A 14,691-nucleotide genomic window follows, 5' to 3' on the forward strand; every position below is an offset into this window, starting at 1 on the left:
TTGTGCCGTAACTGTAGTTTATCATAGCTAATCATTTGTATTAGGTATTTTCTATTATTATAACCTTAGATGTTATAGGGCTATTCTTTCCCTGATAGTGTTTTCTTAGGGGGATTCTCTAGGACTTCGTATGTTTAAAGGTTTAAACGTGTTTACAGGTCTTGACGTGGACTGGAAATGGCTTTCCAAAAAGTGTGCATTTACGCTGCAGCGAGTAGTGTATGAATGTGCCCATTTCATTGAGGTCATCAGGGAGATTCACTAGAGAATGATTACCAAATTCAAATTGTGTGACAGCAAATAGAATAAAGGCAGGCCCCTCTTCTGTCCCTTCAGCTCACTGTCTTAAGCGTTTGCATACATAGTTTACTAAAAATTCTTATTTCCTTAGGACGTTGCAGAAACAGACCTGTGTTTTAAAGGGGGTTGCCTGCAATAGTGATTTTGATGCCTTTTAAAATAAGCACAGAGGGATTCTACCTGTAGTTTTGTTCTTAGAACCAATATACTTTTATTTATTAAAAAATTTTTTTTAAATGTTTGTTTTTTTTGAGGGAGAGAGCTCTTGAGCAGGGGAGAGGCAGAGAGAGAGAGGGAGACACGGAATCCAAAGCAAGCTCCAGGCTCCAAGCTTGTAAACACAGAGGCTGATGCGGGGCTTGAACCCACAAACTGGGAGATCGTGACCTGAGCCGAAGTCGGAGGCTTAGCCAGCGGAGCCACCCAGGCACCCTGAATGAATATACTTTGAAACAGCTATCAGGCCCAAAGATAATAAACAACCAGTGGTGTGTGGTGTGGTGTGAGTAGGCCCAGGGGACCGCCAGCACTCTTGTGTCGTGTTGGTCGGAAAGCACGCTCAACTTGCACTTCTTTTCTGTAAACACTTGCTGTGGCAGTTCTACGAATCGCCAAGCCCCGAACAAACCAGCTGCCGTGGGGAGCAGCTGGATGGGTCTTCACACTGTTAATGTGCTCCGCTTAAAAGAAAGGGCCTCATGTCGATCATATGTGGCTCTGAAGTTCCATTTATTGAAGCAGTCTAAAATGAAAAATTAAATTTTATGTCTATTCTTTTCTCCTGTCTTCAAAGTTCTAGTGGTGATAGCATGAGCTATAAATTTGAGTGAGAGTTTCAGAGAAAATTGGATCGATGATTGTTTTCAGACTAGACTTTGTCACTCACTCACTATGTCAGGTCCTTTTTCTGAGCCTCATCTTCCCCATCAGCCACCGGAGAAGGGACTTCTGCCCACCTCCCAGGATATGTCCTTGTGAGCATCAGATGTGACCATGTGTGCAAACGTCCCTTGAGGAGGCAACACAAAGCACTGCGAAATGTAAAATGTTGTCTGTATGGATGTACTGATGTGCTGTGACCTCTCAGTGGATGAGTTCACATGTGGGTAATCAGAGCAGAGCTAAAGGCCCAGGGTGACTCTTCTTCCTCATTCCTATTTTGCTTTGAATTAGATTCACTTCCTTCTCTATTAACTTTCAAAGACCATTTATTAAACACCTTTCAGCTCCTAATTTTCTGCTGTTTCTGGAGCCAAATAAGTCTGCAGGCATGAGCCCTGCCTTCTGAGATCTTGGAATCTAAGTCAGATAACACAGGAGGGTGTAAAAGATGAAAGGTACCAATTTTCAGGAACATGGCTTGAACATCAACAAAATTGACTGAAAGTACACAAGTGCATTAGATACTCAGGAGAAGAAGTGGAAGTTGCACATTTGGAAATGGTGCAATCAGGGGTGGCAGGGCGGCGGGGAGAAGTCAAGTTGAGCAGCTCTTTCTTAAAAACAGGGGTGCGGCCCAGCCAAATGAGAAGGTAGCATGGAAAGAGCTGAGTGGATCTGGGGAACATGTAGAAAGTGGGTGAGGCTGAAAATGAGTTGATCCTGATCTGCTACAGTATGGGGACAAAATCCTTGACCATGTTTAGGGAGTTCTATGAGGAAGAATGGTGTTACGAGGATACATTTGCAATAATACAGCAAGAGAATGACCAGGTTTGAGAAGCAGGCCTACGGAGGAAGAGACACAATCTGGAGGAGGGAAGAGGAAGCACCAAGAACTGCGGGAGGCCCAGATGCAAAGTATGAACCAGTGATAAGAATTCCACGGTTTACTGCACACCTCAGTGGTCAGCCACTTGGCCATGGTAAATATGTTGTGGAGCACAGTGGGTGAGAAATAAAGATATCTGACTTCTTACCAGCAATCTACAAGAAAATGGGCTACCAAAGGCAAAGCTCCCAAAGATACCACTTCAAACATGAAGAACGCCCTTGATGCTATGATATGAACGTGTGTATATGCATGGAGTCAGGAGGTTCATAAACATAACCAAAATAAAATGGAAGCAGGACCAGCAGGCTATGCTGGCAGAATCCTCTATGGAAGCTGGGGAGTCTGGTCTAACCAATCAGAAGTCAGTTACAGGCCGAGTTGACCAGATGTCGCCAAATCCAGAAGAGGCAGCTCAATGAGCAAGTACAAATGGATGACAAAGAAAGAACGGCTCCATCTTGCTGATAAGGAAGGTGAGGCCAAAGAAAACAATGAGATACCTTTTGAAACTTCTTGGGCTAGTAAATATTAAAAGATATTGGCAAAATCCATTGTTAATGAGGATGTGAGTCAAGACATATTCTCATAAACTGCTGGCGGGAGTGTGAGTGTGCTTTCTAGAAGACAGTTTGGCAACAGGTGTCAGGACGTAGAGAGTGCACACCTGTTGGCTCAGCATTTTCCCTCTCTTAGGACTTTACCACAAGAGTGAGGAGATGTATCCTCAAGAACATTTATTGCAGGACTGCTTCTAACAAGATTAAAACTGGAGAAACCTAAATTCATCACCAGTAGGAGAAGATTAAACCAGTTGTGGTATGTACAACAAAGAAATGCTTTATGCTATTACACATGATGATGTGTAGATCCGTATCGAGTGATGGAGAAAGGTGGTGATGGCCCATCAGGGAAGACAAGTCATGAACTAGTAAGCACAGCATGATTGCAAACCGTTTACAGAAAACTGCACACCTCCTGCTATCTATGTAAGAAAGCGTTGCGTTCGGTGTGGAAGCACAGCCAAGAACTTAACCTTGGTTATCTTTGGGAAGTGAGAGTTCAGATGACTATTACATTCTTCCTTGTATTTTCAGATATGGTACTTTTTTTTTTTTATGATGACCATAATTCATTGTTCATAAGCAATTTGGCTATTTCTTAGGAAGAAAAGCAAGGTTTCTGAGTCTACACGCAACCCTGAACTTGTTACCTTCCTAATGTTTTTCTGAAGGTGTGCAAAGGCCTGAGGGGTTAACCGTGCATTAAATGGATGCCCTTCTTGCATCCACTTTTTGAGCTGCTGGTTCTAGTTCCTGCTGAAATTTCCCAAATGGAAGTGAATTTTCAGAGGCACCCAAACAATGTCATGGGTATGTTGGTAGTTTTCTACAGAATTAGATAAATGCCAAGTAGAAAAAAATAGGTCCTAGTATTTGTCTAAAGCATGGACACCAGCAAAACCTTCTAGGGCCCAATTATGTGCTATGACAAGAATAAGGGAATAAAAATAAATGGGATAAATATAATGGATATATATTTATTCATTATATATAATGAATATATATAATGGATAAAAATAAAAATAAAATGGGATGGAATTGGGCTCCTGGGGACAAAATTAGGCCAGGTGGATAAGAAATAAACTCTTTCACCAAAAAGTCATGAATGCTCCAGGAATCTTTTCTGCACAGGCTATTTTCCATAAAGACACGTACGTTTCCAGCATGGGTCCCTTCCAGATCTTTGGGAACTATCCTATCCAGTGAACAACCTTTCATGTTAAGAAACACTTCCCTTATCTCCAGCTTCATTTCCTTCCAATGTCACTCCACAGTGTCCACAGCCAGAGCTCAGTTAGGATATTCTCCTTATTTTCCTTTAAATCCCCTCTAATAGCGTCTCTGACAAAGCTCGCCCCTGATTTTGGGGAGGGCACTACCTATTCTAGGCCTTCCAGTAGCAAAGCTCTGAGGCGGGAACAGGCAGGAGCCAGCAGATAAGATGCACAAAGGCCCTGGTGAGCAACTTACGGAAACACTGAGGCAACTCTCCAGTCCAGGATCCATTCCCTTCACAGGTGAGCACCGCAGGCAGGGACAGCTGGTACCCCTCCAGGCAGGCATACGTCACGCTTGAGCCCCACATGAAGTCAGACCCCACCACTTTCCCATTGGGGATGAGCTGAGGCGGTTTGCATATGATAGCTGGGGGAGGGGAAGACCAAAGCATGCTGAGTTCTGGTGCCATCCTAGGAAACCAGGCCCCACTCACCCAGTTCCGATGTCACCGGCTACCCTGAACCCTCTGGGACTCTGGGTTAAGCAGGGAGAATCAGGAATGCCCCCTCTTACTTTGGGAGCCAGGGTCCTTTTGCATTTTACAATGCCCTCAAGTGTGACGACCCACTCCTCTCTTTGCATGGCCCTCCCTTTGATGTTCAAAGCCCAGGCCTTACCTTGGTACCTCTGACTCTCTCCTTGCAGATGTTCAGGGACCAGTTCTCACCTCACACCCCCCATGATAGGATGTTATTAGGGCTCTGACTTGTCACCTCCCTCCCTTCTACATGTTCAAGGCCCATGTCTCACTTTTGTATCTTCTTTGGCCCTCTGTCCACATGTGCAGCCCTCAGACACACCTTTGCAGACTGGCTTGGTACCATTCCATGTCCGGTCCTTGGTGCAGCTCAGCACAGACACCCTATGTGACTCCATCATGTAGCCAGGGACGCACTGATATGTCACAGTTTTGTTGTACCTGAAGTCATTGCCCAGCCGGAGGCCATTGGCTGGAATCCCAGGGTCACCACAGTTTATGACTGGGATAAGGGGAATAAAGCATTGTTCACTTTCAGTACAGACCCCGTTTCTCCCCAGCATTCCAGTACTATCCCTGGTGTTCCCTGCATATGTCCAGGAGGGAAGAGGGTCAGATCAGGGATGCCCTGTCTTCTCACAGACTCCTGGTTCAGTATTGCCCGTTCTAAAGTCACTTTGATCAAGTCTGCAAAGGCCCTCCTGCATCCCCACTGTCTTCACCCACACCATTCTTATGCATCCCAGCAACCTGGGCTATGAAGACCATCCTTATTTAAAGCCCACCCCTTCTAAGAGGAAGTACCCAGAGGCCTTAGCTCCTAAATGAGGCTGGCGCCCAGAGAGGGAAGTTTTCAGGTCGACAAGCCTAACTGTGTTATTGGGCCTCACAGGACAATTTGTCTGCTGAGGGGTGCATGTCACTACTTGTTGCTCTGCTTAGGAGGCCCCTGTAGGGCCAGCGGCTTAGAAGCAGGGCCTTGTGACCTTGCAATGGCTGTATTTTTGTTACAGTATCAAGTGAGGGTGGGGTTTGGTGAGCTCTGGCCTCCCAACAGAAGTGAATTTGACGTGGGGATTTAGTCAGAGCTTGAAGTCATAAGCTAGGGCTTGGAAAGGGGCCGTGTTTTCAGATTCCTTTATCTCATCCCTTCCCTCCATCTGGGTCCCACAGTGACAGTGACATCCTTCCCGAGGAGAAAGGTCTGGGCCTGCCCAGGAGGGGAGCAGGAAAGGGGAGCAGTGGAGCTATCCCAGGCTTGGGAGCCAGGCTCGGGGTGGGTGGGGAATGGGTCCAAGGCTGAGAGGAACCCACAAAGATGGCAGACGGTGGCAGCTTTAAAGTGGGAAGAGAATCAGGCTGAGCCTGGGGAGTTTGTTTTAAAAGAGAACAAGAATGGCCAAGGAACAGGCTAGAGCCTGAGAAATAGCAAACGTATATATTCTTAACCTCCCCGAGCCTTGGTCACGTCATATGTAAGTGGGGCTCACAGTAGCTACTGGTCAAATGGCACAATGTATATAAAACAAGGCCCTCAGCTCAGTGGTGGTCACACAGTCTGTGCTGAATAATTAGACACCATCATTCAGAGGTGGGTCCCCCAATGTAGCCAGCCTCCCAATCTCCCACACACAGCCTTCTTTGGCATGGAGGAGACCAGTTGCCTTGGCTACCACTTGCCATGGAGACCAGAGGGCCTGGGATCTTACCTATGCACTCTGGGTCACTGCCTGTCCAGGTGCCATTGACCGAGCAGTGTCGGCTGAGCAGGCCCGTGGCGTAGTAGCCTTCCCGGCATTCATAGACGATGGAGCTGGAGAAGCCCAGGCCATCACTGAACATGACTCTGGCATTGCTTGGAGTACCAGGGTTCCCACAAGAGATCACTAGGAAGCCAGAGGAGCACATTATTCACCAGAACAAGGACAGGTGTCACCCGGGGGACTGAGAACGGCCCAGAGTGCAAACCACGTGCCCTATAAGGACCCTGTGATTGAAATGTCTCTCATGCTGCTTTCAAGATGAGATCTGAATGAATTTTTTTTTAATTTCTAAAAAGTAAAGACTATATCTATTTTATCATCCCACCTAAAATTTTAAATAATTCCTTAATATTACCAAATATCCAATCAGAGCTTAGTTTCCTTAATTTCCTCAATTGTCGCCCCCCCCCCCCTTTTTTTACAGTTGATTTCTTTGAATCATGATTCAAATATGACATCTGATGGGCATGTCTCTAAGACTCTTTGAATTCAGAGAATCCTGTTCCCTCTCCTATAATATATCTGTACAGAAACCAGGGCATTTCTCCAGTGGAGTTTCCTACTTTCCAGATGTTGCTAACTCCACCAGTGAGGTATCGTTTGACTTATTGCTCTGTCCCCTGCAGTTCCTGTAGTCAAGTTCTGCTTCCTGGCAAGGGTACTTCATAGGTGGTTCTGTCTTTCCTACTGTATTGCACCAAGGGGCACAGCATGTTTGGTTGTTTCCTGGTTCAGGATGGCGAGGCTGATCATTGGGTTCAGGCTTGTCCACCCAGTCTGGCATTACAAAGTTGCCATTGGGTTTCACTTACTGATTTAAGCAGAATTGCTGACTGTTGATTTATTATTTCATTAGGGGACAGAAAATGGTGATACTAGCTCTATCACTCTTTCTGCATTAGCTAGAGTTCTTTAATCAAGAACTTGCCCATCATCAAATATTTGCTTACCCTAAGATATAATTCATAAAGGAAGGCTGGATAATGCTTGATTTTTTTTTTAAATCAGATGTCAGATAATGATTTGGTTTCCTAGCAAGATCCAGTGGTGACCAATAGTCATTTGGCTGTATGGATTTAAAACTTGTATGTTGCCTCCCATTGCCACTATTATTGATGCTTACGTTATCCCGTCTTTGGCTAGGAGAGCCTCTCCAAGTTGGCTCCTACATTCCTTTGACATGATCTCACTTGTCTGTGGTAGATTCCTCCCTGGAGTGACAAGATGTGTCATGTTCATGTTATATATTCTGCCCTAGTCCTAGAATCAGCCATTTGTCTAGAGAGCTCTGGTTCCTCTTAACAGAGAATGGATTCAAAAACCATAATCTGAAAGTTAAGGGTACTCATTGCTACTGAGATCATTGTTGATACTAGACTTTTAGAATGGGTAGAGCTGGGATAATACACTTGTAAATTGAAAATTCATTATGAGTTTATGCTGGTATTACTAATCCAAATTTAGGATTAAGAGTTTTCCCCTAACTTCTTTATTTTTATATTATATCTCTTTAATGCTGAAAATCTTGGCAAATTTTAATTTGTTTTCAAGTAGTTTCAGAATATTAATATCAATATTATTACTAACGATCTGATTGCTAGAAACAATTTAAGATTTCATTGCCATTCTCCATCCTTAGGATATATATGCCATAGTCAAATGCCAATTTTTCCAGTCAGTTAAAATGATTCTCTGGGTTATTACATCACCAACTTAGTATGTAGTTAGGTTAATTTGTTTTCATCTTGATTTTGATATTTAGACATTGCTGTTTTCTACGTTTTGCCTTAATTTTACTTTACTAAGTACATACAACATTCATGTGGTCTGAAAGTCAAATCTACAGATGATTCCTTTTTAACGAGCACAACAGATAGGCCTTAACACCCATGGGTTCACCAAGTATTTGTGCTTCCTAGGTGCTGGGAACACAGTAGTAGTCATATCCCCTGCCCTTGAGGAGCTCAGTCCATCTTAAGAACCTACCTACAGACAGTTGAATTAAAATATGATGTAATAAGTGTTATATTTGAAGGAAAAAAAACACACTAAGAAGGGAGGAGATAATTGGGGCTGGAGATAGGAATCTGAGTAGTACCTTGAAAGGTAAGTGGGAGCTTGTTAAGGAAAGTCATGAAGAATCATATACATATCATACACACACACACTTATTCCAAAAGCATTCACTTCCAGGTCCAGACTCTCAGCCACCCACTTTTTGTTCCCTGAACACTCCTGACATGGTGCGTGAGTCCATGCTAGGATCTGAGTGGCATGAAAGGAGACCTGGGTCACAGTGGATATTTAACAATGCACAAAATTCTCCCCCTGTTGATACACTTTACAAACCTCTTACTATGCCTGCAAACTCCTATGGAAACTAACTTTGCAAAAGCACCCTCAAAGGCAGGATTTCCAGGGATGCCTGGGTGGCTCAGCTGGTTAAGCGTCTGACTCTTGGTCTTGGCTCAGGTCCTGATCTCATGGTTTGTGAGTTTGAGCCCCACACTGGGCTCTGTGCTGACAGTGTGGAGCCTGCTTGAGATTCTGTCTTTGTCCCTCTCTCTCTCTCTGCCCCTCCTGTGTTCTCTCTTTCTCTCTCTCTCTCTCAAAATAAATAAATAAATTTAAAAAAAACTATAAAAAAAGGACTTCAGGCAGACAAGTGGGAGGGGGCATTAGCTCCATCTGTATCCTTTGCTGGGAAGGGGTCCCCTGATCAGGGGCCAGAATGTCTTCCCTGGCTCTATAAAACTACTCCACAACCTCAATGTCAAGAGCCATTCTCTGACCAGCTCATGCCTTCTGGGATTCATTCTCTGGAGATATTTTGGTTCTAATGGGACCTATCATCCACTGATCCTACCACTTTTTCACTGCCCCTTCTTCCACTCATAATCCTGCTCCCTTCTTATCCAGCACAGGAGCCAAGATCCATCATAATCCCCACCTTGCATATACCCGCACCTCTCCGGCCACTTGCTGCCAGCGTCTTAGCTGCCTGATAAAACCCTGACTGTATACCTAACACTTCACCTACCCTGTGCCTGCACCTATGGAGCAAAATGTGGCTGAACAAAAACACAGGCCAATGCCAACTACTCTCACTTTAAATCAATGGCCTCATACAGAGAAAGACAGATACCATATGTTTTCACTCTTATGTGGATCCTGAGAAACTTAACAGAAACCCATGGAGGAGGGGAAAGAAAAAAAAAAAAAGAGGTTAGAGTGGGAGACAGCCAAAGCATAAGAGACTCTTAAAAACTGAGAACAAACTGAGGGTTGATGGGGGGTGGGAGGGAGGGGAGGGTGGGTGATGGGTATTGAGGAGGGCACCTTTTGGGATGAGCACTAGGTGTTGTATGGAAACCAATTTGACAATAAATTTCATATATTGAAAAAAAAATAAAGAAGTGATGAATAGATAAAGAAGATGTGGTTTATATGTACAATGGAATACTACTTGGCAATGAGAAAGAATGAAATATGGCCTTTTGTAGCAACATGGATGGAACTGGAGAGTGTTATGCTAAGTGAAATAAGTCATACAGAGAAAGACAGATACCATATGTTTTCACTCTTATGTGGATCCTGAGAAACTTAACAGAAGACCATGGGGGAGGGTAAGGGGAATAAAAGTTACAGAGGTGGAAGGAGGCAAACCATAGGAGACTCTTGAAAACTGAGTATAAACTGAGGGTTGATGGGGGACGGGAGGGAGGGGAAAGTGGGTGACAGGCATTGAGGAGGGCACCTGTTGGGATGAGCACTGGGTGTTGTATAGAAACCAACTTGACAATAAATTTCATATAAAAATGTAAAAAAAAAAATAAATCAATGGCCTCTTTCCTTAAGTGAGCCCTTGGTGCTGCCTGGCAATGATCTACGTCCCTATTCTATTCCCTGCCCCCCACCCCCCCTTGCTAGGTGACTATTTCATATGGTCTCCTTCCTCTTCCAGCACTTTGTCATATACCCTTACACTCAGCTTCCCAACTAGGAGAGTGCTATGCAGGCTGTATTTTAAAGAGAGACAGAGAGAGATCCAGGGAACAGCTACAAAAAGTCAGACTCTGGGGAGAGAGGTTTTAAAATAAAGCTATTTTCAGAAATTTAGGAGTGTGTGGAGAAATATATTTTCCCCACTGGACCCACCCCAGGGAACATCAGGAGGGGCTTCTATTACCTTTAAAGGGTCTTTCAAAAATTAGATTTGTATTTCTTTTGGCACTTTGGGTGCTCGTTAAACAATCTCTTCCCTTAAACTAAACTCCAAGAGGGCGAGGTGTGTCTGTCTTGGCACTGTCGTGTCCCAAGCACTTACTACAGTATTTGGCACGTGATTGTTGAAGGTAAATGGGAAATAAATGAATAAACAGGCTAAACTTAGTTCCTTCTGGTTTCTTCCCTCCTTAGGTGAGCTCAGGGAATCTTTTCATCTTTGGATCACTAATGGGCAGGACTGAGAACTACCTATTGATGACCATTATCCTCCAGGCCAAGGGTTCAAATGGGGCCATGTATTTTGTCTGGGAGTGTGAGGGCAGGTGCTTGGGAATAGGAAGACGGGGGAGGAGCAGCCGGGGTTGGGCAAAGGGGAAAAGCAGAATGGTCACATACATTACCTCCACACTCAGGCTGTGTGCCGCTCCATGAGCCGTTGGCTTGACAGGTCCGCTCAGACGACCCCCGGAGGGCATGGCCAGCTTCACAGCTGAAGCGCATCAGACTGCCTGGGGCAAAGCTATCCCCCAAACGGATGCCGTGTGCTGGGATCCCTGGGTCACCACAGATTCCCATGCTGGTTCCTGTGGACCAGAACCAAACAAAGCCCATTGTTTCAGCATTGAAGAGGTGGCAGTGGGGAACCGGGAGAGAAAGATATTGGACCCCAGGAATAAGGAGGGTGAAGATGGACTGTGTGCCTTGCCCCAGTTACTTGGACATTACTTACTACCTTACTACCTATCTCACTATGCGGAAGTCAGACACTACAAAGGTCTGAGGTCATGGGTGAGTCCCTGGGGACCACACAGCAAGGGAAGAAAGTAGATGGAAGGCTCTGTGGTGGAGATCAGGTCTTTGACCTCTGGCCCATGCCCATGTGGAATGTCAGTGGTCCAAGATGGCCGCATCTCCTTCTTCCTTTTACCTCTTTTCTGTAATATCTGCAGATTCTGTGCCCTCTCTGTTTCCAGTTCCAGCATCTTAGCTCAGATGCCCAGTGTCCTTTTGCCCAAACTACTGTGAGAGCCTCCCAACTAATGTCCTTATCTCCTAAACTCTCCCTGTAACCTATCTTCCACTTTATCCTCAAACCAAGACAATGAACAACCACCAAACACCTGATCTTTTTTTTTCTTCCTGCTGAAATATCTCCACTGGCTTCCTGTTGCCCTCAGGTTAAAGTCTAAACTCCTTAGTGTAGGTTTGTCTTCTCAACAGCCTGGCTTGAATCTGGATCCTGGGAGGATTCCCTATTCACAAATTATGCAACACTGGTGAATTCTAGTTGAAATGTTTTAGACCTTCTCATTCCATTCTTTCTTTGCTCCTTGTCTCCTGCTACATTTCTGCATTTATCTGGGTCCTGATATTGTACAGATCCACCCGAGAGAGTGCTAAGGATCCAAGAGGTGGAGGATGGTACAGAACAAGAGACAAAGCCACAAGATCTAGGCTTGTGGGAGCCAGGACCCCTCATAATATGAAGATGTATAGGAGACATCATTAGATCAGACTAGGCCATGCTAAGTGTGAGGAAGGAAGAGGAAAATTAAGGAATAAATGGCAACTTTATGAGAAGATGATGTGGAATGTATCTCCTCATGAACCCACATGTGTGGGCATCAAATGGTAATGTCTAAATGAGCATTTAGTTTCTTGAAGTAAATAAATATTTAAGTCATGTATACCCCACTATTTACTATTTATGTCTTTTCTCAATCTTGGAATTATTTCCTTTTCTAGTTTAGTTTCAGACTGTGAGAATACTACACAATCCCATGTTGCTCTCTACCAAAAAAGGGAGATTCATTCAACCTTCAACTCAAACATTTGGAAAAAGAAGGCCCACCACATTTGGCTAGATTTTCTTCTCTTTTGAATTTTTCCAGGGTGTAGCTCATGCAACAGGCAGTACTGGGCCCTCTTGAAAGCAGTTCTGATGGTGAGTACACTAATTCTCACACCAGCCAGCTGACCTCAGCTGGAGCTGCACTGCTGAACAATAGGCCTGAGAACGGAACTCTCCAGTCCTAGGAGCTGATTCTTTTTCTTTTCTTTTCTTTTCTTTTCTTTTTTTTTTTTTTTGGAGAGAGAGCACATGCACGTGAATGGGAGAGGGCCAGAGGGAGAGGGAAAGAGAGAATCTATCTTAAGCAGACTCCATGCCCAGCATGGAACCCAATGTGGGGCTTGATCTAATGACCATGAGATCATAACCCGAGGCAAAATCAAGAGTTGGACACTTAACCAACTGAGGCACCCAGGCGTCCCAAAAGCATTCACTCTTTTTTTTTTTTTTTTTAAATGTAGGCCCCACACCCAGTTTGGAGCCCAAAACGGATCTTGAACTTACGACTCTGAGATCAAGACCTGATCTGAGATCAAGAATTGGATGCTTAACCAACTGAGCCACCCAGGTGCCCCCCAGGAGCCTATTCTGACAGAATGGTCCTCACTGTGGTGTTTAGGGCTCTGTTTCAGTGATAGAAAGGAATCTAGGATAGACTATTGTACCATGAGGGCAGATGGTAACTGTTGGCCCTCTACGAGGTATATCAGGAAGATGATGACATTGCAGAGGTGGGCAATGAACAACCTGATGTATTTCTCAAATGCTAGAAATCTCTGCATGTCCTGATGGCCCAGGGACTTATAACCTGTTATGCATCACCTGGGTGTATGGTCACACAGAATGAGGCTCAGAAGTTTGACCCTGAACTTCTGAATGCATATTTCTTAGGACTGGCAGGAGATGTTATTGCTAAAGATGATATCTATAAATTTCAGGAAGGGAGGAATTATATTATACTCACCAATGTATATCTAACATTGCTTCCTAATCACTTACTCTTCTCATCTCTCATTTTCTTATCGAAAGCATTTAAGATTTATTCATTCCTCAGCTTTAGCACTACTATAATCCCTTCTAATCCTGTCCTCAGAGATCTCCAGCAAAACTCTGCCCATGATTCTCATCTCCAAAGTGTTTGTCATCCTTGATGGATACACAGGAGAAGTGACTGTGAACTATTCTTCAGAATATTCAGGTCAGGGATCAAACAACTGAATGCAACACATCCCCTAAAGAGGGGGGTGGGCCATGTCCTCTAATGGTTCCTTTCTTGCTTCTTACTTTTTCATGTTCCCAGGGAGTCAGCTTGTTTCTAGTCTCCCTTGACTTTTGATGTGGCCAAGGAAGAGCCCTTTCTTTCATATGTAGGACTAATGCTTAGGAAGTCACAAAATTTTGAAATTGGGGTTGAAATGGTTTGGAGGTTTTCTAGACAAGAACTGTTTCACTACTGTTTCAAGTAGGTCATTTTCCAGCATCTGCTAACACAACTCCAGAGAAGGAAAATTACATTGAGGAGAAAAGATTCTGGATTCCATGCCTTGGGCCAGGAGAATGGCTGTATGTTTGGGTTACCCCTGCTAACAGACAGTAGAGGCTCAAGGCTTTCTTTCTGGCTTCTTTCTCCTGTACTCTGTACTTCCCTTTCCCATGGAGAAAAAATATCCCCAAGATAGATAAAATTGGCTTTAAGAACACCATTGGCCCAATATCCTAGAGAAGTGTCTAGAGGGAGGAACTTTATGCAAAGGGTGGATTCACAGAACGGACTGGTGCAAATGCATGCTTGGGCAGGCATATGGATGGGAAATGCCTGTCTTTCCTCTTTGGAATTCCTTTTCCTCCTGGAACTTGCTCTATGGATAACTCAGGAGGATTCAATTTACATGACTCTGTCTTTTCCATGCTATCTTCCCCAAGTCACTTCCACCAGAAGTACAAACAGAATGGGTTAACAGGCTTTCCACTAGTCTGGGCTAAAGGAGTCTCTGTGGCTGATACATAGTCCTTCCCAGTTCATGAAGTGGATGATTAATGAGATTAATAAAAGTGAGGGGCCAAAGTCCTGCGTGGTAATATAAGTGATAGGTCTGAGATTGTCCTGGGCAGCCAGCAGCCTTTGAAACAGTAGGCAGTATTCAGGAAGTTCTTCTTTCTGGGAAGACCTAACCAATATCTGGTTCAATATTCTGGCAGTGCCCTAAATTTTGGGAGACGGGATCATCTAGGAGCTCAAAATGCAAGAATAGCTACATGTCTTGTGGATGAGGTCCCAAATCAAGGAGAAGGCGTCAACAACAGAAGGTTGGGATTCTTACCACTAGAGGGGGTCTGGCATGGGAAGGGATAGGGGCTTCAAGGAGGGCTTCCTAGGGGAACAAAAAGCTATATGAGGAACTACCTTCTTGGGGGTGACATTCTTTATGAGATCCCTTTGAGGGCCAGGAAGGCTCATC

The 14,691-nt window shown here is 44.4% G+C and overlaps 1 protein-coding gene across 5 annotated transcripts in view; it reads right to left on the minus strand.

The window, feature by feature from the left end:
- Positions 1-14,691, minus strand: part of CSMD2 (CUB and Sushi multiple domains 2) — a 595,308-nt gene that overhangs the window by 20,735 nt on the left and 559,882 nt on the right. For 3 of the 5 annotated variants that reach the window (XR_008293800.1, XM_027059738.2, XM_053211042.1), the window contains exons 57-60: positions 10,782-10,964; positions 6,100-6,276; positions 4,713-4,892; positions 4,105-4,278 (exon numbers count right to left, since the gene is read on the minus strand). Coding sequence is in view for 2 of the 5 variants with exons in the window: in XM_027059738.2 (XP_026915539.2) it covers positions 4,105-4,278; positions 4,713-4,892; positions 6,100-6,276; positions 10,782-10,964 (714 nt within the window). In the remaining 3 variants the exon portion in view is untranslated. Of the gene's footprint in view, positions 1-4,104; positions 4,279-4,662; positions 4,893-6,099; positions 6,277-10,781; positions 10,965-14,691 lie in introns of those variants that run through there. The other 2 variants (XR_008293801.1, XR_008293802.1) reach the window with 2 other exon arrangements.

This window comes from Acinonyx jubatus, chromosome C1 (assembly GCF_027475565.1).
Source record: "Acinonyx jubatus isolate Ajub_Pintada_27869175 chromosome C1, VMU_Ajub_asm_v1.0, whole genome shotgun sequence".
Classification (NCBI taxonomy): Eukaryota; Metazoa; Chordata; class Mammalia; order Carnivora; family Felidae; genus Acinonyx; species Acinonyx jubatus.